Raw genomic sequence first — 27,478 nt, forward strand, 5'->3', positions numbered from 1 at the left:
CTTCTGTTAAATCTGCTGGCACTGTCCTGCAGTGACCTCACTTTCTGCTATGTTTGTTTTCAGCTCTGGAGCTCACAGAACAGATAATGAGGGATAAATCACACTTACAGACACACGGGAGGCTCCTGTGAATTCAGAAGCAGTTCTCTACCCTCTGGCTGCTAGGGACATTCTTCCTGGTGCCATTTAAAACACTGTAGGGGGTACGTCCACACCAGAGTGAAAACAGAAGGAAAAGTAAGCTGAGGATTTTTTGTTTGCGCTGTGAGATTGTCAAGGCTGGACGAGACGCCTATCCTTGTCAATCAAGCAGCAGAGAAGATCCTTCACCAGCAGGGACATCTCGTCACAGGTGAAAAAACTGTGACTGATGAGAGGAAACGGTTCGCTCATCCGAATATATGGCAAATGGGTATTATCGATGCCCTAGTCAACAGGGGGTATCCCTACATAGTCTGATACGATCAGCACTGACTGGACATTATCAGGGCATGTAGAGACGCACCTCTTTGACATAAGGAATGCCATTATCCATTTGCCAAGCAATGCATATATTTCCAGGATGAATAATAGAGGAGCCCAAAGGAAAGTCCGAAGGAAAGATTTGATGGACAGCTGCAATATAATCTGATCTGAGGTCTGATTAACATTTTGGGTCTGATCTGAGGTCTAATTAGCATTGAGGGTCTGATCTGGGATATAATTAACATTATGGGTCTGATCTGAGGTTTAATTGGGGGTCTGATTAACATTGTGGATCTGATCTGAGGTCTGATTAACATTGGGGGTCTGATCTTGGGTCTAATTAATATTGGGGATCTGATCTGAGGTCTGATTAACAATGTGGATCTGATAGGGTCTCTTAGATGAGGTCTGATTAACACTGGGGTCTGATTGGTGGTCTGATTAACATTGGGGGTCTGATCTTGGGTCTAATTAATATTGGGGGTCTGATCTGAGGTCTGACTGGTGGTCTGATTAACAATGAAGGCCTGATCTGAGGTCCAATTAATATTGGGGGTCTGATTAACAATGAAGGCCTGATCTGAGGTCCAATTAATATTGGGGGTCTGATTAACAATGAAGGCCTGATCTGAGGTCCAATTAATATTGGGGGTCTGATTAACAATGAAGGCCTGATCTGAGGTCCAATTAATATTGGAGGTCAGATGTGAGGTCTGATTAACACTTACTTTCCTTCTCTCTTTAGGTATGTATCAAGGCATTATAACTCTGTGTGCGTGTTAAAGGTAACGTTTTAATAGTGATTATTCTAGTGTTGGGAGATTATCTATAAAAAAAAGATATATGTATAAAGAGAGAGAGAGAGAGTCCAGAGACTAAGCTCAATGAATATGCTAATGGTATAAAACCTCTGCTTCTTTAGCTCTGGGAGGAATATTGTCATTGTGTCACTATAACCCAATGTGTCATTTCAACACATACTTGTAATCCATGAAGAAAAACTCCTTGGGTTAAAATGATGCAAAAATCAGAATCAAGCACCATAAATAGACCCCTGAAAGTGGGATTTGGAAATGAGCAGCCTCTTTGGCCTGTAGAAATCTGGCATATGCCAGACACACTCCTGGAAATGTCATGTGTGACATATGAGATGTGACAGGGCCCACAGACGGAGGAGCACACACTGGCAGAGACCCACTGCGGGACTGGGCGCTGTGGCATTTAATAATATCTGTGTCCTTTAGATCTGCTGCAGCCTCGCTCGCACCGCCCAGCTACATCGCGGATGGCCACCTCAGAAATGGAAACTGGAAACCAGGCGAACAATGGCTCTAATGACAGGCAGGAACAATTCCATTGTCTTAACCCAATTAAATGCCTAATGCACAGGGGTATAGTGATTCTAATTACTCGTAATGCATTAATTACATGTAATTATACTAATTGCAATTAGTTGTAATTAATGAATCACACTTTTCTTAACACTAACACTCTCAGATTTTTTTCTTCTCATAGATACATGACATCTTTCTTGAAAACAAGGAATAAAATGGGCAAATATTCCAAATCCGCCCCAGTGTTGTGACGGGTATGAAGCGCCGGCGACCTCCTTACCTGTGACACTGTGATACTGCATTTCTTCGCCAGCTCCTCTTTGGCTTCCTCGCTTGGGTAAGGGTTGCTGAGGTGGGAGTAGAAGTACTCATTTAGGATCTCTGTGGCCTGTTTACTGAAGTTACGTCTTTTTCTCCTGTGGAAGAAAAAAAGAAGTTAAAAGCATAAGACACAAAATATGTACCTGGGCATGGCAAAGTCTAGGGCTTACTGGAATGGCCTGGGCAGGTTGGCATATACATACGTTGTATTTCTTGTATATAGTGCAAGGGGTATTGCTAGTATAGTATAGAGCATAGAAAGGGGAAAAGTCTTACTGAGATACTAAGTTGGTGGTTCTTCTGGCTTGATACAACTACAGGGACAAGAAGCGTCCATGGGGGTGGAGATCGTAGACATTCAAAATGGCAAAATGAAATTATCAAGAATGTACGGATCACAAACTGTGAGGACCATGTAAGGCTATCATAAGTCTATTGATGTTGGACCAGGTAAGGCCATCATGACTCCAATGACATTGGACCACGTAAGGCCATCATGACTCCACTGACATTGGACCACGTAAGGCCATCATAACTCCACTAACATTGGACCACATAAGGCCATCATAACTCCACTTACATTGGACCACATAAGGCCATCATAACTCCACTGACATTGGACCACATATTGTCATCATAACTCCACTGACATTGGACCACATATTGTCATCATAACTCCACTGACATTGGACCACGTAAGGCCTTCATATGTAACTCCACTGACAATGGACCATGTAAGGCTTCCATAACTCTACTGATATTGGCCTATGTAAGAACATCATAACTCCATTGAAATTATTCAGGTTTATACATGTGTGCAGGTACTTTCTGGTCCCTTTTGACATGAAAATGTGCGGCCAGTGATTGGCTGAGAGGTTACATTTCCTGTGTTGAGAGGAAGCAGGAAGTAGAGACAGACAGGGAATCTGGGAAGTGTCGAAGGATCGGTAAGATGACTATTACTAGTTCTTTCGACCAATTCTGCCCTTTTTCTGGCCGTACAACCCCTTTAAGTTTGAATACTCATCTCTGATAAGGTGACTTTTCGTCATGCCTTAGCGCACACATACCATAGGTGGTGCCGTTCTCTTGACTAAGGCGCTTTTCAGAACAATACGCCGCCTTTTGATTTCTCCTAAGGACTTCTATTCTCCTTTTTGTGTTTCAGCCCTGATGCAACCATCCAAGGATTGCAGGATACACTTCCCAGCACAGATGGGTTCACACTCAGGCAGTTATACATGTTTCATAGGATTCAGACAACCTCCCTGTGGGAAGCCTTGAAATGCGCAGGCCTCGGGGCTACTGTGCCATAAGGCATTCGGCAAACTGCCTGCCTGAGGCTGCTAGGATCTCATTGCTCTCATATTCTCCATTCTGCTTACATTCCTGTCCGTCAGCACACGTACCATTTACTACCATAATTATGGGTTGAGGAAAGAGTTAACACAACCCTTCCAAGTAACTTTCCATGTTCCGCTTCGGTTGCTAAGTTAAGCAATTCACACAGCCGGAACATTTTCGGTGTAATTTTTATGTTATTTACTCAAGTGGAGAAGTCTATGTGATAAATTGCTAGTTTTTTTTTTAGTTCTCAAGTTTCTCTGACACTTGGTCGGCCTGTGATCAGCGATGTGCTAATCTGATAGCTGGGTCCACACAGTCCTGATGCCGTATTTGTACAAGAAGATGTAGAACATAGAGGCTCTTTGAGAATTTGGGGCATATTTATTTTACAATTAACATATTAATTTTTTTATTGTTGTTTAATTTCTTTTCTCTGCGTTGTGGAGTAGCAAAGGGTTAATAACACTTTCCATGGAGGCCCTAATTACAGCTCCAAGTGTCAGTGTCACCCAGGTTTCTTGATTAAGCAACTGTGCTCTTTTTTTCCAGGCCGGACAACCCCTTTAGGCTACGTTCAGAGGACCGTAAGTGTTTTTTTATTTTTTGCATTTTGGGGAATGCACATGGCCGGCCCTATGTAGAAATGGCTATTCTCGTCAGCGATTGCGGACAAGAATAGGACATGCTTTATATTTTTTGCGGGGCCACGGAACGGAACTACGGATGCGGACAGCACACAGTGTACTGTCCGCATCTTTTGCAGCCCCATTGAAATGACTGGGTCCGCAAAATTGCAGAATGGATGCGGACCCAGAAATACGGCCGTCTGAATGCACCCTTAAAAGGGTTATCCAGGAAAGGATATTTGTGACTAATCCTCAGGATAGGTCATCAGTATCAGATCTGCCTGGCTGTGACACCCAGGACCCCCGCCGATCAGAAGAGGCCTTGAGCACCGTAGCCTCTTCCTAGAGCAGTGACATCACTGTACATCGGTCACATGGCCTAGTTGCCGCTCAACCCTATTCAATTCAATGGGGCTGAGCTGCAGTACCAAGTATTGCCACTATACAATGTAAGGTGCTGCGCGTGGAAAGCTGACAGGAGCCTGCATCGCTCACCAGAGCAGCGGTGGGCGCAGCGACTCCCTGAAACAGCTGATCGGTGGCGGTGCTGGGACACGGACCCCCACAGATAATGACCATAATGATGACCTATCTTGAGGATAAGTCATCATTATGTTTTCCAGATTAAAGTTTAAGTTTGAATATTCAGCTTTGGTAATGTGCAGTGGCCTCTTCCTAGGCCGTGTGACATTCAAGTCAATGGGGTGGAGCTGCAATATCAAGCACAGCCACTATACGATGTATGGAGCTGTGCTCGGTAACCAGAGCTCCGGCAAAGCGCAGCGACTCCCTGCAAAAGCTGATCGGTGGCGGTGCTGCGACACGGACCCCCAATGATGTGATAATAATGACCTATCCTGAGGATAGGTCATCATCATCTTTACCCTGATAACCCCTTGAAATACCAATTATGGAGCATCTTTTCTCATAACGCTAAATTGTGCCATTCTTCTATTATTCCTTCTAGAAATGTATGAAACGATTGATAGTGACCATCAACAACTTCTATGACAGAGGCCAGGACACTGACCATACTAGCTGAATACTATACAGACCTGGCATCGAGAAACCTCGACCTCAAGATCATGACAGCTTCGCAGGTGCTTTGTTTCAGTTGCATTTGGATGGAGCTGAACTTCCTGTGGATAATGCCCACCATCCTTTCGATTTCTTTGGGGGAGATGGGGCGCGTCCGGCTTTGCTCTCTCAGAAGATTCATCACGTGGGTTGTAAATTCATTGCATGCCTAAATAATAAATAAAAAAAGTAAAAAAAATGAAAGAATTGTATATAAAGAGTCCGATCGCACATCTCATGCTCCTCTATAGCTCTTCCTGGATTACTCCACACCCTGTGAGTCAATACTTCTTTCACGTAACCTCAAGACGAGCGTGTGGGACACTGGATGTTTTTCTTCCATCGCGGGACGATAAAGAAATGACACGGTTAACAGAAAATTGGCATCTACGCCAATGTAAGGGTAAGTACTCATGGATGGTTAAGCAACCACAATGGTGCGCGGCGGCAGAGTGCATTTAGCGAAAGGGGAATTCAGGTTACACTGGGCTGGAAAGAGTGGTTCTTTGTACTCCCTGCATTCATCATCTGGGCGGTGAATACAAGATGGGGTATATATTAAGTGGAAGCTGAACCGTAGGCTCGTACCCTTAAAGTGTTTTCCTGGGATTAGAAGGAAAAAAAAAGGTCTCTTATTTTCCCAGAAAAAGCACTACTCATGCCCTTGGGTTGTGTCTAGTATTGCAGCTCAGCCCCATTTAAAGGAGTGGTCCCATCTTGGAGATCGCTAGCATATGCCCCCAATGTCTGACTGGTGCAGGTCCCACCTCTGGGACCGGGACCTATCCTTAGAACGGAGCCTGCAAAGTGCTGGGGGGTGCACTCATTTCTATGGGACTGCCGAAAATAGCTGAGCGTCCCATTGAAATGAATGAGAAGCGCACCGAGCAAGCTCTTATGGAAATAGCGAGCTGTCGCTCTGCTATATTCGGCAGTCCTATAGAAATGAATGGAGGGCAGAGGCGCCCTCCTTCACTTTGCAGGCTCCGTTCTAAGGATAGGTGCAGGTCCCAGAGGTGGATCGTAGGGTTATGCTCCCGATGTCCAAGATGGGATCTGTCAACAGTGACCTCCATATCTAACTGTTTGCGTACACACATAGCTGCGGTTCACCCGATTAAAAACACTGGTTTCCTTTGGTAGATCCGAGGCTTCGGTCCAGAGTTTTCATATTTTTTATTAATATGCAAATTAGGCCTTAGAGGCAATGAGGGCATCACCTTTGCTTGTTGCTGTCCAATGAGTGGAGCTTGGGCGCAACAAGAGCAATGGGGATGCCCTCATTGCACTAAACATCTTAAGGCTACATGCACACGACTGTGCCCCCCCCCCGGTGGCCGTATTGGGGCCCGCATACATCGGGTCCGCAATACACGGCACCGGCCGTGTGCATTCCGCATCACGGACCCATTCACTTGAATGGGTCCGCAATCACGGAGATGCGGAACGGAGGCACGGATCGGAACCCCACGGAAGCTCTACGGAGTGCTTCTGTGGTGTTTCTGGCCGTGCCTCCGCACCGCAAAAAAAGTAGCACATGCACTACTTTTTTATCGGTGCGGACTCCATTCAAGTGAATGGGTCCGCAATCCGCATGCGGCTGCCCCGCGGTCTGTGCCCGTGCTGCGGAACGCAAATTGTGAGCCCTTACGTTTGTGTGCATGTAGCCTAAGAAAAAGGATCAAAACTCAGGAATGGAGCCTCGGATCAACAAAAGACAGACAGCATTTTAATCAGGTGGACCCCAGCTATGTGTCAATGCAGACACTTTAAAAGGGAGGTCGCTGGTGACAGATTCCCTTTTTAAGGGCGATGTCCTACAAATAATATTCGACAGTTTTCAAACCAGCACCTGGATCTGAATACTTTTGTGATTGCATGTCATTAAAAATGTATTATAGCCACTGAGTCACTAAAGTCTATATGTACAGCGCCACCTGCTGTTTGCTTTTTCAACATTTCGCTGAGAAGGCCGCACATGCTCAGTTCCATCCTTCAACTGCCACCAGCTGCAGCAGACAGGACACACCCTCTGAGAAAGGACACGCCCCCTGAGCCGCCAGCTTGAAATAAATCTAGCAGAGCAATTGGAGCAATGAATGGGGAGATCTCTGGATCCATGTGAGGTACAGGCCTGGATCTAGCTTTATTAGAAAAAGGTTGTCATGTACTAGATGATGTCCGATACATTTTTTATTTTTTTTTACATTAATCTTGGGATAACCCCTTTAAATAAATCAGGCTGACCTGCAACACCAGACTCACCCCATGGCCACCAGTGGCGCTTATTCTTGGGAACAAAAAGCAGACCTTTTTCCTAATCCTGAACTGAAGTAACGCAGTGATTTTTAAAAAAAATTTTTTACAGTAACAAAAATGGCCTGAGATGTGAAAAGAGGGCAAAAGAAAAAAATGTTATTACCAAAAAAACGAACAAAAAAAAAAACCCAATAGGATCTGAATGTAGGAGAAAGACGTCTGCGGCGAGCGCTGGGATTTCGGAAGTGAACTGCTTTGCACGTTTCGCTGGGAATAAGAGGGGATTTATTTGTAGCTGAACGTTATCTCCGCTTATTAAGGGAAGCCATGTATGAACTGAAAGGCTGATTAGCAATTTGGCACGAGCCCAGGGTTTGTGGGATTCACCCGGCATCCCTTTAAAGCACTAGTTCATACAAGATTAATTAGAACATCTCATTTATGTAGTATGCACTCGAGCTCATTACTCCAAGTAAAATTCGTTAAGTATTTACATTTAGATAATTAAAACCCGGGTACGCCCTTAAGAAAGATGCATGCACTTCTTCTGCGAAAGTGATTTCTTTCCGGATGCTCCATTAAAAGGCTGTGTTACCTTCTTATTTATTTCTGGAGGAGGAGGACGCGGGGCTGGTTTTAATAGGGTTACTTACAGGCTTTACGTGCCGTGTTACGCGGCAGGCTTTTATATATATATATATATGCGTATAATAGACTGACAGTTTTTAGCACATTTCTCCACTTCAAAGTGCACAATGCGGATATTTGAATTTCATGAATGCGCTAATAATCCAGACACCTACTCATTTGCTGGGGGAAAACGCAGCGCTAAGCACTTAGGGTGTTTGGGATCTGCTAGTCAGGTGCTTCTGCAAAATAGCGGGATTCATTTTTACCGTTTTTATGCCTTTGCCGTCTGAGAATTTATTTTTTGTTTTCCCCTTTTTTACTGCACGGTTTGTATCCCCCAAATGATGTCCTGGATTTCCTGCCAATTCTCAATCTGGGCGGGGGGGGGGGACGACGACTCAGGAGAGATCAATGTCTGCAGCAGCCAGGTCTCCCAGATGTTCTGGGGCACGGGGGACCGTCGCCACCATCATTTTGCCTTTAGCAAAAAAACGACTTTGAGTGCAGCTCCAGAAAGGCAGCTCTCAAAGTGTCATCTAGATTACGGCGGCTGCGGATAATGTTCAGGGCACTTTTGTACAAGCGACCTTGTATACTTGGCTGATCGGCGTAGTCACGTATGGGTGTACTGTATATTGTCTACGAGTGCCTCCAGCTGGAACTCCACATAGCCCGCATACACCTTCATAAGGCCTCCTGCACGCGACCGTATCCGTTTTCCGATCTGCAAAATTGTGGATCCGCAAAATACGGATGTGGTCTATGTGCATCCCGCATGGTAGAAATACCTATTCGTGTCTGCAAAACGGACAAGAGTGGGGCATGTTCTATGATTTGATGGCATCCGTGTGCTGTCCGCATTCTTTGTGAGCCCATAGAAATGAAAGGGTCCGTATTTGATCTGCCCAAAAAATATGTGGATCGGATGCGGACCGAGATTACGGTCGCGTGTATGAGGCCTAACATATACGCAGATATTTATCACCCTAAGGGCTCATGCCCACGTCAATCTTTTTTGTGGATAACAGACATTTCTAGTAAAAGGAGTGGAAAAAATGTGTATTGTACACAGAAGGTGTCCGTATTTTTGGCAGACTGCACGCGAATCCTATTCATTTCTGCGAGTCCCTAAAAAGAACGGACAGTGCGCAGATGTCATCCACGTGTTGTCCGTACCTATATGTCCGTTCCAAAAATGATAGAACATGTCCTATTCTTGTCCATATTGCAGAAGAGAACAGACATTTCAAGTGAAAGGAGTGGAAAAAAATTTGTGTATGGCACATGTAAGGTATCCGTATTTTTGGCAGACTGCACACGAATCCTATTCATTTCTATGGGTTTGTAAAAAGAACGGACAGTGCGGCGCAGATGCCGTCCCCGTGCTGTCTGCACTTGTATGTCCGTTCCACAAATTATAAAATATAAAAAAAAACTAAAAAAAAAGGGTCCAACGTATGTCTAATTAAATACATTTTTGTAAAAAACAAACAAAACTGCCTATTCTTGTCTGCAAAGCGCGGACAAGAATAGGACAGGTTATATTTTTTTTTGCCGACCACAGAACGGAGCAACGGATGCGGTCAGCACACGGAGTGCTGTCCGAATCTTTTGCGACCCCACTGAAGTAAATGGGTCCACATCCGAGCCGCCAAAACTGCGGCTCGGATGCGGACCAAAAACAACGGCCGTGTGCATGAGGCCTTAGCCAGTCCACAGCTTCCTATGAGGTTCCACCAAAATGGACTCTCTGTAGTCACCTTTCAGTCCACCTGTTTGATCAGGCCTGGGCAATGTGGTCCATCTAATTATAACTTGCCATGTAGCTACTATCACTAATGTGTGTCTTAAGGCCTGTTTCACACTTGCGTTGTAGGGTCTTCTGTTTTTGATATATGGCAGAGGATCTCAAAACCGGGCCAAAACGGTTTCGTTTTGTCCCCTTTTATTGTCAATGGGGACAAAACTGATCAGGATGTCTTCCGTTTTCTTGACCGGACACAAAACCGCTGCAAGCTGAAGTTTTGTGTCCGGTCTGCGAAATGGAAAAATACAGATCCGGCAGCAAAATCAATGTAAGTCAATGATGCCAGATCCGGAAAAAAACGGATCTGTCACCCACTGACTTACAATGATTTTAGTGCTGGATCCAGTTTGCTCCGTTTTGATGTAACACTACCGAATCTTAACGGACCAGAAGCCCCCGGATGTGTTAACATCCAACGGAACTGTCAACCGGATCTGAAAACCGGAAACTAGAAGCCCAAGCTGGATTCGGGGCATCTGCTAACATAACGACCTCTTATAAATGAGGGCGTTTAAAAAGGCGCCTTAATAGAAGTGGCTGCTAATCAGTAAAGATACTGAGGGATTGGTCAGATATATCAGGGGTATCTTACTTGAAGCGCGTCGAGGGAATGTGTCATCAGATAATGATCTATTGTTTAAATAACATTTTTGTTAAACCATTTTTTTTTTATTCTTACCTTTCACACCGCTTTACGTGCGGGTGCAGGGCATGACGTGAACGCGTAGCACCTGCGCTGAATCCTGACCCATTCATTTCAATGGGTCTGTGTACATTGCGTGAAAAAGGCAGCGTGTTCTATATTCTGCGTTTTTCACGCAGCCCTGGCCCCATAGAAGTAAATGGGGCTTCAGTGGAAAACGCATCGCATCCGCAAGCAAGTGCTGATGTGATGCGTTTTTCACTGATGGTTGCTAGGAGATGTTGTTGTAAACCTTCAGTTTTTTTTATCACGCGCATAAAAAACGCATCAAAACGCATTGCAAAAACTGAACAACTGAACGCAATCGCAGACAAAACTGACTAAGGGTACAGTACTTTCACACTTGCGGCAGGACGGATCCGACAGGCTGTTCACCATGTCGGATCCGTCCTTCCGCTATTTCGCCGGACTAAAAAGTCGGACATGCAGGACTTTTTAGTCCGGCGGCTTTCGCCGCGCACCGCCGTGCTGCGCCGGAGCTCCGCCCCCGTCCCCATTATAGTCAATGGGGACAGAGCGGCGGTCCGGCAGCACGGCGAAATAGCAGAAGGACGGATCCGACATGGTGAACAGCCTGTCGGATCCGTCCTGCCGCAAGTGTGAAAGTAGCCTGAACTTGCTTGTAAAATGGAGCGAGTTTCACTGAACGCATACGGACCTAATCCGTCACGCTCGTGTGCAAGGGGCCTTAGTGATTTTTTTCAATTTTTTCATGTTCCTATCTATATTACAAAAATATCCTAAAACCCTGCAGTTTTCCCACTGACCACTAGGCTACGTGGCCCATAGCCACAATGGGCTGGAGGCGACTTTTTGACTTCTATGGGAGAGGTGTCTAGGCATGCTCTGTGCAGAGGTCAGGAGGGAAGCGATAAGCTGTGATATCAACTATCAACTGTGTTATCTGTACTGAGGTGATATCTGTCATTGTAATCCTGACAGTGATGATAATGCAATAGTTACTGAACAGTTACCTGTACAGAACAGGAAGTCTCAACATATCATTAGGCCTCACGGCCAGTGTGAAAACGGCATTATTATTATTATTGTTTTTTAAATATAGTTAATGATATGTAAAAATTAAACAAAAATCACCAGAAATTCTGAAAATGTTTAATATAAAAATAGGTAATTTTCTAATAAGACTTGCTCTTTAAAGGGAATGTCTTATCTTTGTGACTAAGCATATACAACAGGCACAGGCTCACCAGGACAGAAGCAGGCATGTGGGTACCCCTCAACAGAACCCCCAGAAGTCATTTATTACAGCCTCCATATATTTGCCGGTGCCCGATGATTAGATATGCCATCTAAAGCCTTTATTATTTATCGGAAAGCAATTAGATATCATGAGTTCTAGCTGCCTACAATACCTGCTCGTATTTCTCCAGTTCTGTGTGGTAAATCTGTCGGATCTGGCTGAGTTTGGCTCTGTAGTCGGAATGTTCTATTGAGTTGTCTGAGGTCCCGCCTGACGCTGCCGCCGCCGCTGCGGCGGCTGCAGCTCCGGTTCCTTTCTCCGGTCCAGATACGCCTTCTGCCAGCAACATGTTGTCCAGCCTCATGAGCTGTGGGTCTGGGGGATCTTCTTCCTGTGCCCCTCGGATGCTGAGACCTTTGATTTAAAGAACAGATGACATGAGTATGTGGAGAATTTTTGGTTGCAAGATGACACAAAGAATCCATTACATAGTGACCAGTGGTGATGGGACAAATAAGCAAAATAAATCCGACATCAATTTGATCTAGAAAAATACTAATATTCGATGATTTGGTTAATAACATCCAGAATACAAAAAGTGGAATATACGGTAAGTGAACCCATTTTCAGTGCCTCCATGTAACCGCTAGAGATGAGCGAAGTTCTTAAAAATTTCGCAGAATTTTACAAAAACATTTGCTTTGTGACTAATTACTTTGTCACAAAGCGCATTTCTTTGTAAATAGCGGGCGCGATGAGGGGGAACCGTGATCGCGCTGCCCCCAGTCATTGAAACCTTCATCGCTGATAGCAGCATTTGAGATTAATATAAATAACTTTGAGGGGTTAATCATAACAAAAAATAATAATTAAATAAATGTACTTACCCTGTCCAATTGAGAGCGAACAGGCCGCAGCAGCCATCTTACTTGGAGATCCAGAGCGAAATCTCGCACGGTGCGTGATGACATCATCAGGCTGGTTGGTGTGGTGGCATGAGATTTCACTCGGGATCTTCAAGCAAGATGGTCGCGGTGTCCTCTTCGTGCTCAAATGGATGAGGTGAGAATGATTTTTTTATTATTTTTTTTACCGCCATTTCAGGGAAAATTGAGTCGTTAGTACAAAGCACGAGGAAATTCGGCTTCGTGGCGAACTGAATTATATTCCCTGAAATTCGTATCGAAGTCCACTTCAATTCGCTCCACCTTTAACCATTGCGGCATAAAACCCATGTTAGAAGCACCTCCCATGGATGGAATCATTAATCCTTTCAGTAATCAATAGGCTTTCCTGGCGCTGGTCTGGAATACACGTTCTGCTTTTAAATCAGTCTCTAATTTCAGTATAATCCCATAACCCGTGCTCACCGAGTCAATGAAGCCCCCACCATCCAGGCATCAAATGACAATGCATTAGGTGAGGAGTCCATAACAAAGTACAATCGGACACTCCTTGCGGAGAAGAAGAATGGCAGCGAGAACACTGGACTAGCTTCTGCCGCCCTGTGGTTGCCGGTATAAAGCAAGAACCCTATGCAGGTGCCTACACCAGGTGGGGTGGTGGCAACCTATGCTGCCTCTATGGTCATCTCCATGTTGCTTATGAAGCAAATTCACACTGACCTATTTGGAGATACTAAGCTCAATGGTAGCAACTAATGCCAGGCAGTTGCCGCCAAGACGATCGGTTTTAGAGGAGGCATCATAAGTGTCTACATACCATACAGAATAAAAGTTTCCAGCGATAAAAACGGTATACAGTTTTGGGCTTCAGATTAGATTTGATCAGAATTTGGCCGGCTCAGGGTGAGCCAACAGAAAGCCCATCTGATGGATTCCGCACTTACAGAAAGCCCATCTGATGGATTCAGCGCTTAACGACTTTCTGCAGGTTGCTACGTATCTGAATACATGCAAACTGCAGAAGCCAAAACTTTTAATAAAAACTTAAATTTTTTTATTTGATGACATGATTGATGCGATGCAATACAAAACGTGATCAAAGGAGTCCACAGTCCTTAACGCGGGTTTTCCAGGTTTTTAATATTGATGACCTATCCTCAGGATTGGGGGAATTCTTCCAATGAACCATGGGGGAACCACACGCAACGTTCAGATGGTCCCACGTCAGCTTTTTCATTAAAGTTGCAGAAGGACAGAAATGGAAGGATTGTTCCAGCACAATTAACCTCTTTAAATCTGTTTAAATCAAGGATACAAAGTTGCACTGGATCCCTCTGGACCAGCATAGAGTATGTGAACATACCGTGCTCCAGTCACTTCCATCATGTTATTTACTGTCTATTCACATTTAATAAAATTCCTAAAAGCTACATAATAAGGCCTCATGCACACGGCCGTTGTGCGGCCGTTCCGTGCATTAATGCACGGGCAACATCCGCGCGCGCCGGCCGGGGCGGGTCGAGACCCATTCAACTTGAATGGGTCCGTGATCCGCCCGCACGGTAAAAAAATAGAACATGTTCAAGTGAATGGGTCCGCATCCGTGATGTGGGGAGCACAGGGCCGTTGCCCGCATATTGTGGACCCGCTACAGAGATGCAGAACAAGCAGGCCACACAACAGGGTGCTTAAAGAGGTTTCCTCATTGATTAGAGCAGGGGAATACTATGTGATCAGCTCGTTGTGTAGTGACTCTTTATGGGGATTGTATAAAGCGGAGAAACCCTTTAATGATGCAGTTGATAAAACTTTTTTTAAAGCAATCTGCCGTTCTGACCCCCCCCCCTCCCCCCGCCAAACAAAAATATAAAACAGACTTTAACTGAGTTTGAAAAGTTGACAATTCTGTTAAAACTGGATCTCGAGCAATATAATATCAATTCAGTTTCCAAGCGGGATGCTTTTCAGAAGTCCTGACTGTGATACATTCTCCGCTTCCTTATCGTTCCTTAGACAGAGTTACCAGTTGGCAACAAGATTTCTCAGAATCGGGGTCAAGGTGACCATGCACATTAGTTTAAAGCAGGCATGCTCAACCTGCGGCCCTCCAGCTGTTGCAAAACTACAACTCCCAGCATGCCCAAATAGCCTACAGCTGGGCATTGTGGGAGTTGTAGTTTTACAACAGCTGGAGGGCCGCAGGTTGAGCATGCCTGGTTTAAAGTTGATCAAAACGGACAGTTTTCAAACCAGCACCTGGATCTGAATACTTTGTAGAATTGCATGTAACTACAAAATTTTGCATAGCCAGTGAGTGATTTAATGAAATGTATCTGTGTAGCGCCACCTGCTGTTTGTTTTTTTCTTATTTATTTGTCCTGCTCACTGAAATGGTCGCACATGCTCAGTTTCATCCTTCAACTGCCTCCTGAGCTGTGATAGGGAGAGCATGGACACGCCTCCTGAGCTGTGATAGGGAGAGCATGGACATGCCCCCTGAGCTGTGATAGGGAGAGCATGGACACGCCCCCTGAGCTGCAGCAGAAAAGACACTCCCCCTTGATCTGCGAGCTTGATATAAATCTAGCAGAGCAATGAATGGGGAGATCTCTGGATCCATGTGAGGTGCAGGGCTGGTTAGTCATGGGTTAACCCCTTTAACCACAAACGATTGTTATGGCTCACCAAAGACAGACCATTATCGTCTGAAAAGAAGTCTGCCATGGTTAATGCTTTTGTACGATAGTTGGAAGAAAGATGGATTATTTAGATAAAGATTGCTCATGAACGAAAGATCTTTCTTCGAAAGAACGTTCCCAGAAAGATATTCCATCCATCGCCCGGTTTCACTGAACGTGTATGGCCACTCTGGACAAAAATATATATGGCCGTGTCTGCGAAACAAATGTTCACCAGATGTTAGCTTGTTCAACCACCAACATCAACCAACGTCTATCTAATGTGTATGGCCACGTTTAGACTTGCCCAACAGTGTATCCTTCGATGGGCTTAGGCTGTGACTCAAAAATGTTCCTCAAAGGTCCATCTGAAGACCGATATTTTTGGAGCCAATCTATTTCTTCACAAATAAGACCTAACGGATGGTAAGTCTTGTGTGAGCAGGGACAATAAGGCAACTAAAAATGTCTGTAACCCTCGAGTGGACCCTCTACCATTGGTGGTCCCAATGAACCCCATGATGAGAGATATGGAAATGCTAAGGAACCTCAGACAGATTTATCACATTCGCTAGGATACAATCAAACACACGGCACATCTAAATAGTGAGGAGCTCAAACCATTGGTATAACTTCACAGACAGCATAGGGTTTACTTTATTATTCTCTGTCATGAGGAAATGACTCATTTTCGGCAGAGAAATGACTATGTGGTGTCTCCATCTGTAATAAGGTAAAATGTGTTCCCCCAAAGCAGCTTCCATATTGAAGTTGCTTTATTGCACAAGTAACACAGCAAAGGGAAAGCGGCCAGAGAATAATTATCTCTGATATACCTGCATTTAGCTACGGCTATGTTCTGTTATACTATCAGTCCCATATGTGTTACCTAAATGTAATGGATTCTGCGGCGAGATAATCAGTTTGAGATCCAGGACGGCACAAAAGTTATTCATTGACAGTAACATTTGGTGTAGTGCTGGCAATCTCTTTGTAACAGATCACGAAAAAAAGGTGGAATTCGCATCGGTCGCGAGGTATCTTTCAGCAAATCTTAATTAAGTATTTTTCAGCATGCAAACACCTGCCTCCCCTGTCTATTTAACAGATAAACGGGTCTGAATAGGAGTGATCGTCTCCAGACCAAATAATAAAAGTGGAGGTCAGTCGGAATATTAACCTCTCAGTAATACCCGCTCCCACTCTTGTAAAGCTGCATTAGAGCGTCCACTCCGGGTGCCTCCTGATTGCGGGGTATGGTTAAATGTAATCATCGCACGCTTTTTCAGCAGCTCATTAAGGGTTCATTAATATATGGGCAATGCTTTTGAATTATAAATAAACAGATTAGTACCCTGCGGAGTGCAGACTGCCGGCTCGCCTCTCGCCGGCAGAACAATATTGTGCTGCACGAGCAGTGGGCTCACCTGGGAAGTTAAGGTGCACACGTAGGGCATCTGATGTCTGGCAAATAAAACAGAACCAAATCCGTGGATCAGCTTGACCTAAAATCTGCAAATTTACTCAACCCAATCCCACTTATGTCCTGGGCATTCAAGAAAAGGCTTCAGAAAAATATTCTACATTTATTTAATTACTCTATATTTTTGTAATTCATCATTAAAAATTTTGCATAGCCTCTGAGTTATTCAATAAATTCTCTGAGTATAGCGCCAACTGCTGCTTGTTCTTTTTCTTATTTCTCTGTCCACCTTACTGAGGTGGACGCACATGCTCAGCTCTAGCCGTAAAGCCGACGCCAGAAGCTAGAGCAGAAACCTGAGCTGTGATGGGGAGATCTGCGGCAAAAAGAGCACACCTCCTGTGAAAGGACGTGCCCCCGAGGTGCCAGCCTAAAGTAAATCTATCAGAGCAAAGAATGGGGGAGATCTCTGGATCCATGTGAGGTACAGAGCTGTTAGAAAGGGATTTTAATGTAGTATATGATGGTTGATTCTCATTTTTAACATGAATCATGGGATAACCCCTTTAAATTGACTTAATTATTGTCTGATTGGTGTCCACACTTGAATATCATGGGTTTGAGGGGGTTTCCTATGGTTTGACCAGACCACATTGCACTACTTCAGCTCAGCTTCATCCAGTAGCATTGGGAGAAGGTGTAATACGAGATACAGCCCAGTGTTTCTTGGGGTAAAAAAAAAACATGACCAAAAGAAGCCCATCAGGTTTAGACAACAGGAAATTAGAAAAATATGTTCTACTTCCCCGGTCGTAGTAATAAAGGGGATGGGTCAATGTCATTAACCTAAATATAGTCTAGTGTAGAGGGGGTTAATACTTTACAGCCAGCCACTGAAACAAACAGCAGTGGTGCATGTGCTACCATAATGGGAGTACCAACATCTCCATAAACATCACAATTTACAGTGTACAGTACCATACACTACACACTGTGTAGTCTTCTTCTTACTGCTCTGACTTTTCCCACTGGTGACATCATCAAAGGTCCTTTAGCTACACTGCCTGAGGACCCTCAGCACGGGGAAGGAGGTGTTTTTCACAGTCCTCTCCATGAGCTGAATGGTCTTTCAGCCTTCTCTCCCACCTGCACTGATCACACGGGTCGGTGTCGAGCGGGGAGAGAAACAAGTCTGCAGACGCACAACTTTCTCATTTATCCAGCAAAGTGCTGTATGAGCGTTCTGCTGGATAATTAAGGAAGCAGTCAGGGAGGTCTGGAACTGCTGGACCACCCTGACTGCAGGCACTAATAAGAAAGATTTTTTTTCTCCTGCTAAAAAAAGGTGAGTCTTATCATCCAAAAAATGCTGTATTTGACTTTAAACCTCGGACCACTCCCTTTGACAAATGAATTTTGATAGGAATACGATTTCCTATGTGTAATCATCCACTGGTTTGGTTGTCATCTGTTAAAATCTGTCTCGAATTTTAGGCAGTTTTGTCTGTTCTTTTAGGCATCAGTCATTTTTAACAGTGGTCAGAATTGCAGTTTTTTTTTTAGATCACGATGTTTTGAGGCTATCTTCATATAGTGCACCGATATTCTTGGTGGTCTAAATCCCTGGATGAGGGCCTGTCCTCCAACTATGAAATGTAAAGCTTCGACTTGCAGAAATCCAGCAAAAGGTAGGGAGTCTTTGAAGAGATGTTCCCATGTCACAAAGTGATGACATATCATTAGGATGTGGATGCTGTGTCCCTGACCTCTGGGCAGGGTTAAACTGGAGGAAAAAAACCTAAACGTGGTCCCAGATACCACAGTGTAGCACAAAATACTACCTCGGCAAAACCAGATACCACAGTGCAGCACAAAATACTGGCTAAGTTAATTAATGCTGAGAGCATTAGATCTTTGTCTGCCTGGCTTTTGGCCAAAAGGAGGGTTTAGGTGGCCCTCTGGGAATTGGCCTATCGGGAAATTTCCCTGTAGGGTCTATGGCCAGTCTGCGCCTGCCTCTGGGGACCACACTGATACTCAGAATGAATGGGCTGCCGCACAGTTTTATTTAAATTTTTAAGAGAACGGGGTGTTACTTTAGTCGCCTGCACAGCCGACACTGGTGGGCTGGCGTGCAAGGAAAGCTTTGACTGAATTAGTGTATGTCACCAATTTAGAAGGTGGGAGTAACCCTTTAAGGTACTGCTTGCTGGGAAAAGCATGCAAAGTAGCTGTCTCTCAAGAACGACCAATATGTGGCTACCCTGAAAGTCAATGTCAGATTACTAGAACCTACTATCTATGTCAAGAACTAGACCAGTCATATGTAATACTATTAGGAAGCATATGCAGAGCATTTTTGGTCAGATTTCAGAGACTTCGCTTTGCCGCCATAGACCAGTCGATGGACCACCTTAAAGTCGAGATCTGATGTTCACAACTAATGAACCCCAGTAGTCCCATCAACGTAGCCTTTGGCAAAGCAAGGGTTAGTCAACTGTACACGATTCCTGTGTCAGGTATATTAAATATAACACCGCAGCGCTCTGCACATTTCCACGCCAAGCCGCTTGTCACTTTCGCTTCAGTCATTCTGTATTGAGGAAAAATGCAGCGGTGGGAATTTTACAAGGAGCTGCTCAGTTAAATGGACATAAATCACAGGTTTCATTCAAAGCGAATAATCACTGGCCATAAAGAGCTACTTGTCTCTTACTATATATTACCGGAACTTTCCGCCAGCAATAATGCAGCCATTCATGGTGAGGGGGAAACACAGCCAGGCATTAAGGGCTGACATGTAATCCTGTTAGGGGCCTGACGTGCCGAGTGGGGCTGACATTTTTATCATGTGTCTGCTTCAATTTGGGAAACCAAGGAGAGAGGGGAAGAAAATGATTACTTGGCTTCTCTCTACGCGGTTTGGTGCAAATCTTCCTCCTCGCGGTGATTGCATCGAAGACAGAAGAAAAGATCTTCGATGAAGGATGTATTCTATCAAACCTATGGTTGCTCCTTGCCAATTATACCAGTCTTTAATTTTCCCTTTTCTCAGGGTCAGGGCATAAGGGGGGTAAAATAGAGCCAGAGCAATGGAAACATTTTTCAAAAAGGGTCGGTCTTCAGAATCTCCAAATTTTAGATCTGCGAGTGTTACGATGCCAGATACTACAGAACGTCTCAATCTGTACTTTACTCCCTTTGTGATCTCAATGGTTTCTACAAGGTTTGCAAAAATTCATTCATAAATTCATTGGCATAAAAATAAACGGAGCATTTGTCACATAAAAGTCCCATTTCGATAGAAGGATTCAGCCTTAAAGGGGTTCTGCGGTTTGTTTAAACCGATGATCTATCCTCTGGATAGATCATCAGCATCTGATTGGCGGGGGTCCGACACCCGGGACCCCTGCCGATCAGCTGTTTGAGAGGGCAGCGGCGCTGGCAGTAGTGCCGTGGCCTCCTCGCTGTTTACCGCAGGCCCAGTGACGTCACGACTAGTATCAATGGCCTGGGCGGGGCTAAGTTCTGTTTACTTGAATGGAGCTTAACCCCGCCCAGGCCATGGATACTAGTCGTGACGTCACTACTGCCAGCGCCGCCGGCTTTCGCAAACAGCTGATTGGCAGGGGTCCCGGGTGTCCGACCCCCGCCGATTAGATGCTGATGATCTATCCAGAGGATAGATCATCAGTTTAAACATACTGCAGAACCCCTTTAACTTTCTTTTGGCACGTCAAATAGGCAGGAGGTCTGCCCAAGAACCTTCAAAACTCCTTGAAAACAACGCTGACTTATTCTGTGGGGGATCTTGAATTATGGAAAAACGTTGGGTCCGATTCTGGGTCTCAGCTACCCTTGCCACCCGCTTGCCAGTATTTTCTTCCAAAATGTCTAAAAGAATTCTGATTTCCATGAAAGGAATTTCGGATGTAACACACATTTGGAATAGATGTCCTGTGTGAACGAACAGGCTTTTCAGATGGTCAAGAACTAGAAAAGCCAAATCATAGGGATTACGATACTGAGGACCTGTCCTCAGGCTAGGTCATCAGTATCTGATCGGTGGGGGTCCAACTCCCATTACCACCATTGGTATATAGTGGTGGGCTTGGTACTGCAGCCGAGGCCCGTTTACTTGAATGGGACTCAGCTGCCCCTAGGCCATGTGATCAATGAACGTGACGTCACTGGCTTAGGAAGAGGCTGCCGCTCTGTGCCACTCTGTGGTCTCTTCAAACTGGAGGGGTGCCAGGGATCAGACCCCCACGATCAGATATTGATAACCTATGTGGGGGATAGGTTATCAATATCTTACTCCCAGAAAACACCTTTAAATCTTTGACATCAGAGTCAAATAATGGTTATAGTGAATTAACATCAACTAGAATTAGAATTTTTTTTTTATCTTCAAGACATTTCAGTCTTTGATTTTCCATCAAGACATGATGTCACCGAAGGCCTTCTGGCTTCGCTCTGAAGAACATACGATTCAGAGTGTATAGGTCAACACTACTGATGCAGTTGTCTTAGTGCTGGGCACAACGTCAAGGAGACCCACGTACCATATTCTCTGCAATGCATTTTGATTTTGTGTGTAATTGCAGCTTTTGATATTTAGAACAATATAAGCCAATCGCTGGCCTTGGCGGTATACAGCAGGAGACCGCTGAGGTGGTCACAGCCTACCGTAAGGGGGACTGAAGCTGCGTCGCTGGAAACAGAGGGGAAGTAACGGGTGACTATAGGATCATATTCTATTTTATGACAACTTTGGGCAAGTTTTTGTTCACTTGGACAACCTCTTTAATAGGATGATGACATGCCATGACCTTTATATTCTCCTTTAAAACTCTTTCTCACTAGATAGCTTAAAGCAGATCTCTCAGCTAAATACGCCGTGCTGGTCTATGTAAGGGTGTAGAGTTAGAGGTCCACTGGCCACCCTGGCTAACAGGAGAATGGATCTGTGGTAGTAACATGGGCCCTTACATACAGCAGCATATTTAGCTGACAGATCCTCTATGTCCAGCTGCTGCTGCTGCCTATTTATTATGCAGTAATGTCAAGACAAATTGTATTTCTTCTGCTGGAATCAATAGTCCTTTCTTCTACAATCTACATCTTCTTATATACTTCTGTTTATCTCCTCCGAGTATAGGAAGACAGACACATATATACTGCAAAGCATGTACTACGACAATTCCAACTTTAAAGGGGTTTTCTCAATTCCGCCAATGGCATTTATCATGTACAGAAAGTTAATACAAGGCACTTACTAATGTATTGTGATTGTCCATATCGCCTCCTTTGCTGGCTTAATTCATTTTTCCATCACATTATATACACTGCTCGTTTCCATGGTTACAGACCACCCTGCAATCCATCAGTGGTGGTCGTGCTTGCTGACTATAGGAAAAAGAGCCGGGCTCTCTGGTGGCCGTACTGTGGGGGTGCGCATAGGCTCCTATAGTGTGCAAGCACGACCACTAGTGATGGATTGCAGAGTGGTCGTAACCACGGAAACAAGCAGTGTATAATGTGATGGAAAAATGAATCCAGCCAGCGAGGGAAGCAATATGGACAATCACAATACATCAGTAAGTGCCTGGTAGTAACTTTCTCTGCATGTTAAATGCCACTTGCTGAAGTGAGACGACCCCTTTAAATCTAACCTTCACTTAAAAGGGAAATTTCATTCATTTCAATTTGCAGAGCGGAATAGACCACCCATAATAGAAATGCCTATTCTTATCCGCAAAAGAATAGGACATGTTCCACGGGGTGCTGTCCACACCTTTTGCAGCCTAATTGAAGTGAACGGGTCCGCAACCAAACCACGTTCGTGTGCATGAGCCCTAACTGGCGCGGAGCACCCAAATTTACCCAATTTATAATATAACTCTGCAGGGCAATACGGTCCTTGGACGTCTCTGTGCCCTAATCCCGTATGTAAGGAAATGCTACCCCACCCATAACGCAAGATATTTTCACGTAATATTTGTCCGGAAGTCTTGAATTCATGTTCAAATAATGCCGTTTTTGTCAATTTTTCAAATATCACATGACCTATTTTTTAAAAATTGTATTTCCCCCTTTAAGCCTGACTAGCACACGAAGCCGGCGTCATTAACTCTTTAAAGGCCAGGTACGGCAAGAATAACAGAATTGTTCCAGGCAGCAAGGCTGATAAATCTTGGCAGTGCAGCTGCAGTGAAATAAATCTAAATCCCCGTAAAGTGCACGCAGCCACAGAGTATCGAGAACCTCAAATGTTTATTTCATTTCCCGGCTCAGATAAACCCTTTTTGGAGGCAGATTTATACTCCCTTTCTCTCGGCCTCCTCAGAAGCTCCTTTGAATCTGATAAGAAAGTTGTAATCGCGGCGTGAGATTTCTTTTCCGTGGTAAACATATTTATTTTTTTATTTGGGGGCAGTAAATGTTTATGCCGGAATATTTAGTTTTGAGGGTGAAGTATATGGCTGCTTTTCTAACGGTTTGATCGGAGATCAGAGAGTGTAAAAGATGCAATTCTATCCGCGCGGCTGCTAAACGGCCCACAGTCACAAAGCAATTCTCAGAGACGCCGTACTCTGGATTTATTTTTGCAACTATTTTTGGATCCTGTGGTTCATTATTAATAAAATGTATCACTCAAGCAGCAGCAGAATTTTACTATTATTTTGTACGAAATTAGCTTTTTTTTTTTATTGCAGGATCCGTAGGCACAGAGGACGCCGGATTTGACCCAGTTTACCAGTACTCACTTTCTGTGATTGGCTACCTTGGACTTAGATGGTGCCAAAGGCAGTGTGACCCAGACCAATAGAATTGTATAACTTAAATCAGAAGGATCCCTTTAAATACCCTTACCAGATTCCTCCTCGACTTCTTAAAAGGGGTGTCTAGGATTTTCTTTTTTTAAATCCACCCCACTCACAGGTCCCTGTGAAGAAAGCTATACTAAGCTGCTCTCCAGCTTGTCTTCACTGGACTTCCAGTTCCTGTCTGTCAACTTCCATACTAATGAGGTCACTTGTGCAGCTGCAGCCAATGACTGGCCTCAGCGGTGACAATACCCCCAAGCAGCAAATGACAGGCTTTTGGGGACACGTCACTGCTAAAGCCAGTCATTAGCATGTAACCCTGTCACCAGAAGTCCCGTGAAGACGGCCCGGAAGTCAAGGAGTTGGAAGAGGAATGGAGCAGCAGGGGGCAGGTAAGTATAGCTTTCTTTACAGGTACTGTTAGGTGGGGGGAATTAATAAAATTCCTGTACAACCCCTTTAAACTCATCACACTAATGACACTACTGAGAGGTAAGGTCAACACTGGAAGAAGGCTAGAGTACTTAGGCTGTAATTATTGCAGCCTGAAGAAGGGCATCAACTTGCCCAAAACGTTGTCCCTTGTCTTTCAACTGCATCAGGATACCTTTGAGTAATGTCTCTACTTTCTGACTACTTTAGCAAGGACCTAGGGTAGAGGGTTCCTACGAGATGAACACCAATAGATCGCTGACCCAGCTCTCCACAGACTCTGAATGGCGTATCCTCCTGTTCTGCCATTCCGACATCAACCAGGAAAATTTGGATAAATCACATTATAGTTACTATTTAAATGCCAGCCTATGAAAATGTGCTGCGGTGCGTGACACTGGGAGAGATCAGATAAAAATGGAATTTTGATAAAGATGAATATTTTTTTGCCATAAAACATGTTATCATCATCCGTCAGAAATGCTGCACCTCGAGCTGCAATCTACTCGGGCCTTCCCGAAAGCGCTATTTATGCAGATGGGTAATATACCTGGGAATCCGCAGATGTAGGAAATGACAAGACCCGATGTATTACACAGAAAGGATTATCCATCTGTGTATGGCATATTATACATGCCCATATATGCCTGCTGTCCACATCAGCGGTTTTAGATTGAATCTGGCAGGTTTCTATAGTGCTCCAACCTTCCTCAAACTGCACAATTGCAATATGCATATAGGCTTACATTTTCTAATGTGAGTGCACATAGACGTGCTCATAAAATGTGCCCAAAATGGGGCCAATTTGGTACATATTTGGTCATGGGTTCGGCCGGCGCTCCTACATAACTTAGGCGCATCAAGCGCCAGCAAAGGGGGATTAAAACCGGCGTCCAAAACGCTGGTCTTAATAAATGACCCCATTAGATTGTCAGCGCCATTGGGAGCTCATATGCGAGTACAATAAGTAAATCTAGTTTTACACATATCTACTGCGTTAGCTCACCAAGGGTTGTGGCTTAACAGAAAAGTAGGCATAGCCTAAAATGTGCTATTTTGCACCAAAATGGTGCAGTCTGGTGTAATTTACTGTCGCAAAGGAAGCCAACCAAAAGTGTCTAGTAGTGCATCAAATTTGGTGCCTGTCTAGACAGTCTATGTCAGGGCCCCTCAAGGCCCACCTGCCCCTAAATAAGTCCTAATGCACTGACATTAATTATATCAATTTTTCAAGAAATCCGGCAGGTGGGCCCTGAGGAGTGGCGTTGGTCTATGGCATCCGCCCCAACCAGTCCATCATGTTTGACTGATATGAAAAGGCATAATCTTTATTCATAAAGAAGGTCTGCAGCAGCCGAGGTGTGCGAATAACTTAATGTTATGCAGCAGCACCTCCCTCCTCCCCCACCACAGATCATCCTATGAACCAGAGGCGGATGCTTCCTGTAAGTCGCTCTTCCTGCCTTCTGTATGCCGAGCAGCACCGTCGACGGGCAGCAGTTTAATTTCTCCAGTTTTATGATACTTTGATAACAGACAATTTCATTAACTCCTGTGATGTCTCCAATGCTTCTGGCACCTTGGAAACTCGCACCATGCCAAGAAAGTTATTTATACTCTTTAGCTGGCTGCTCATTAGGAGGAGACAATTTACGAGCTGATCCGTTTAGAACATGTAGTTTTGTCTTAATTTCCATCTCTATGATTTATAGGAGGAGGACGGGGACGTCTGCTGCGATAGTGGCGTTTTCGCTGAACCCCTATGTCGTTAGAAGGTATTAGAATTGCGGGGGGAAATTTGCAATTCCAAAATGAGGTTGTTTATTTGCAGGATATTAACGTCATCTCGCATCTAATATTATACCGCAACATGTCTGTTCGAGGTGAACAGAAATCTACAGGTTTGTGTCTTGTCATCTTTAGCTGGAATATAATCCAATTAGTGAGGGGTATTGCGTAGACATTCAAATTTGGATAATATACCCCCAAAAAAAGGAAAGATACGTGAATTTTAGGAGTGCGCTATAAACCCTCTCTACAGAAAATTATGAACAGCTCCATAAATCGTGACTCTTCCTCTTCAGACGGACTCATTAAAGTGATACTGAGTCTCTGGGTGGTCATAATTCTGCAGGCTGATGCTGCGGAATCACCCCGGTGCTGAGCTGCTTCTTCACCTGCTCCCTGCCTCTAATATCCCCCCCTTTCTCTGTCGTGCCGCAGCCGCCTGACCTTTAAACTGATGCTAGTTTGCTCTCATGGCTGAAGTGGGAGTTAGAGACCCATAAAACCGCTTCCTCCCTCATTTTGGAGCAGTTGTAATGGCGCGGCTAACCTTTTGTAATGGCCTTGTGCGATATGGGGAGGCAGCTAAAACAAACTATATTTAACCCGTCGGCTGCCATGTAACAACATCCTGGGCTGAGGTGATGGTATTGAACACAGGAAGCAAAAAAGAAATCTTGTAGGATTTATCTCTGAAGGCTTCTGTTGGCTCTACCATACCAATTGCTGTATGGTCTCACGTGTTTCTACAGTTCAGATTGGACTTTGTATTCACCTTCTAGAGGGGCAGGAGCCATAGGCGGGCTAAAATGACAAATACTTCCCGCTATGATTCTCTTCAGAACGCTGTCTAAACGTAAGGGAATTTCATCAGCCAGTTTAGTGCCAGAAAGTGTGCTACATGACCATACTGGTCCAACTTCCCATAGATTGATGACTGGGACATTATACTAAAGGTTATCACATTATAAATACCCCTATACAGGTAGCTGTGGCCGGCGGTTGTCCCAGCAGGCAGTAACCACCCCCTAATCCCTCGATCACAAACCTAAACATATAGGCGTGACTGCCAGTGCAATGCGACATGGATGCAGGAAGCAGAGATATGAGGATCTGCTTGGTAGAGTCCACAAAGGAGGTTGGTGGTCACTGAGGAGTTTCTCTTGAGTAACAAACTAGTGGCTCAGTATGGTCCACCCTTGCAGAGCCAATAGTCTGGAGGTGGTAGAAGACTTTAGGCAAAGCTTCCTGAAGAAAACCAAAAGCATGCAAGTAGCTCCCTTTTGAAGCTCTCTAAGGTAGGACTCCTTCACTCTTCAGTGAATCTGGGACATGTCCACAGATTGCTCACGTATTCATTGACTTTCAGTGGTTTTTCACAGACTGTGGGTCCACAGAAGCATGCCCTATTTTTGTCTTAGTTTATGGATCCCTCACACACATTATAGTCTACAGGACATAACAGAGATGCCTTCCGTGTTTGGTCCGTGGTTCTCATGCATCGTTGTTAGAAGATGCTCTAGAAATTAATTTTTATCCTAGTGGCGACCATGGAATACAAATGGAGAGCAAAAAAAAAAAAAAAGGGGTACGCGGACCAAAAACTGATCCTTCATGGAATTCTTCACAGGATCACAGACGTATGAAAAAGACCT

General features: G+C 44.5%; 1 protein-coding gene across 2 annotated transcripts in view; it reads right to left on the minus strand.

Moving 5' to 3' along the window:
* The window catches only part of PBX3 (PBX homeobox 3), a 201,814-nt gene that overhangs the window by 18,792 nt on the left and 155,544 nt on the right, over positions 1-27,478 (minus strand). For both annotated transcript variants that reach the window (XM_040442678.1, XM_040442679.1), the window contains exons 3-5: positions 11,943-12,184; positions 5,149-5,339; positions 2,080-2,215 (exon numbers count right to left, since the gene is read on the minus strand). In XM_040442678.1, the coding sequence (XP_040298612.1) occupies positions 2,080-2,215; positions 5,149-5,339; positions 11,943-12,184 (569 nt within the window). The remainder of the gene's footprint in view (positions 1-2,079; positions 2,216-5,148; positions 5,340-11,942; positions 12,185-27,478) is intronic.

Source organism: Bufo bufo, chromosome 8, assembly GCF_905171765.1.
Source record: "Bufo bufo chromosome 8, aBufBuf1.1, whole genome shotgun sequence".
In the NCBI taxonomy this organism is placed as follows: Eukaryota; Metazoa; Chordata; class Amphibia; order Anura; family Bufonidae; genus Bufo; species Bufo bufo.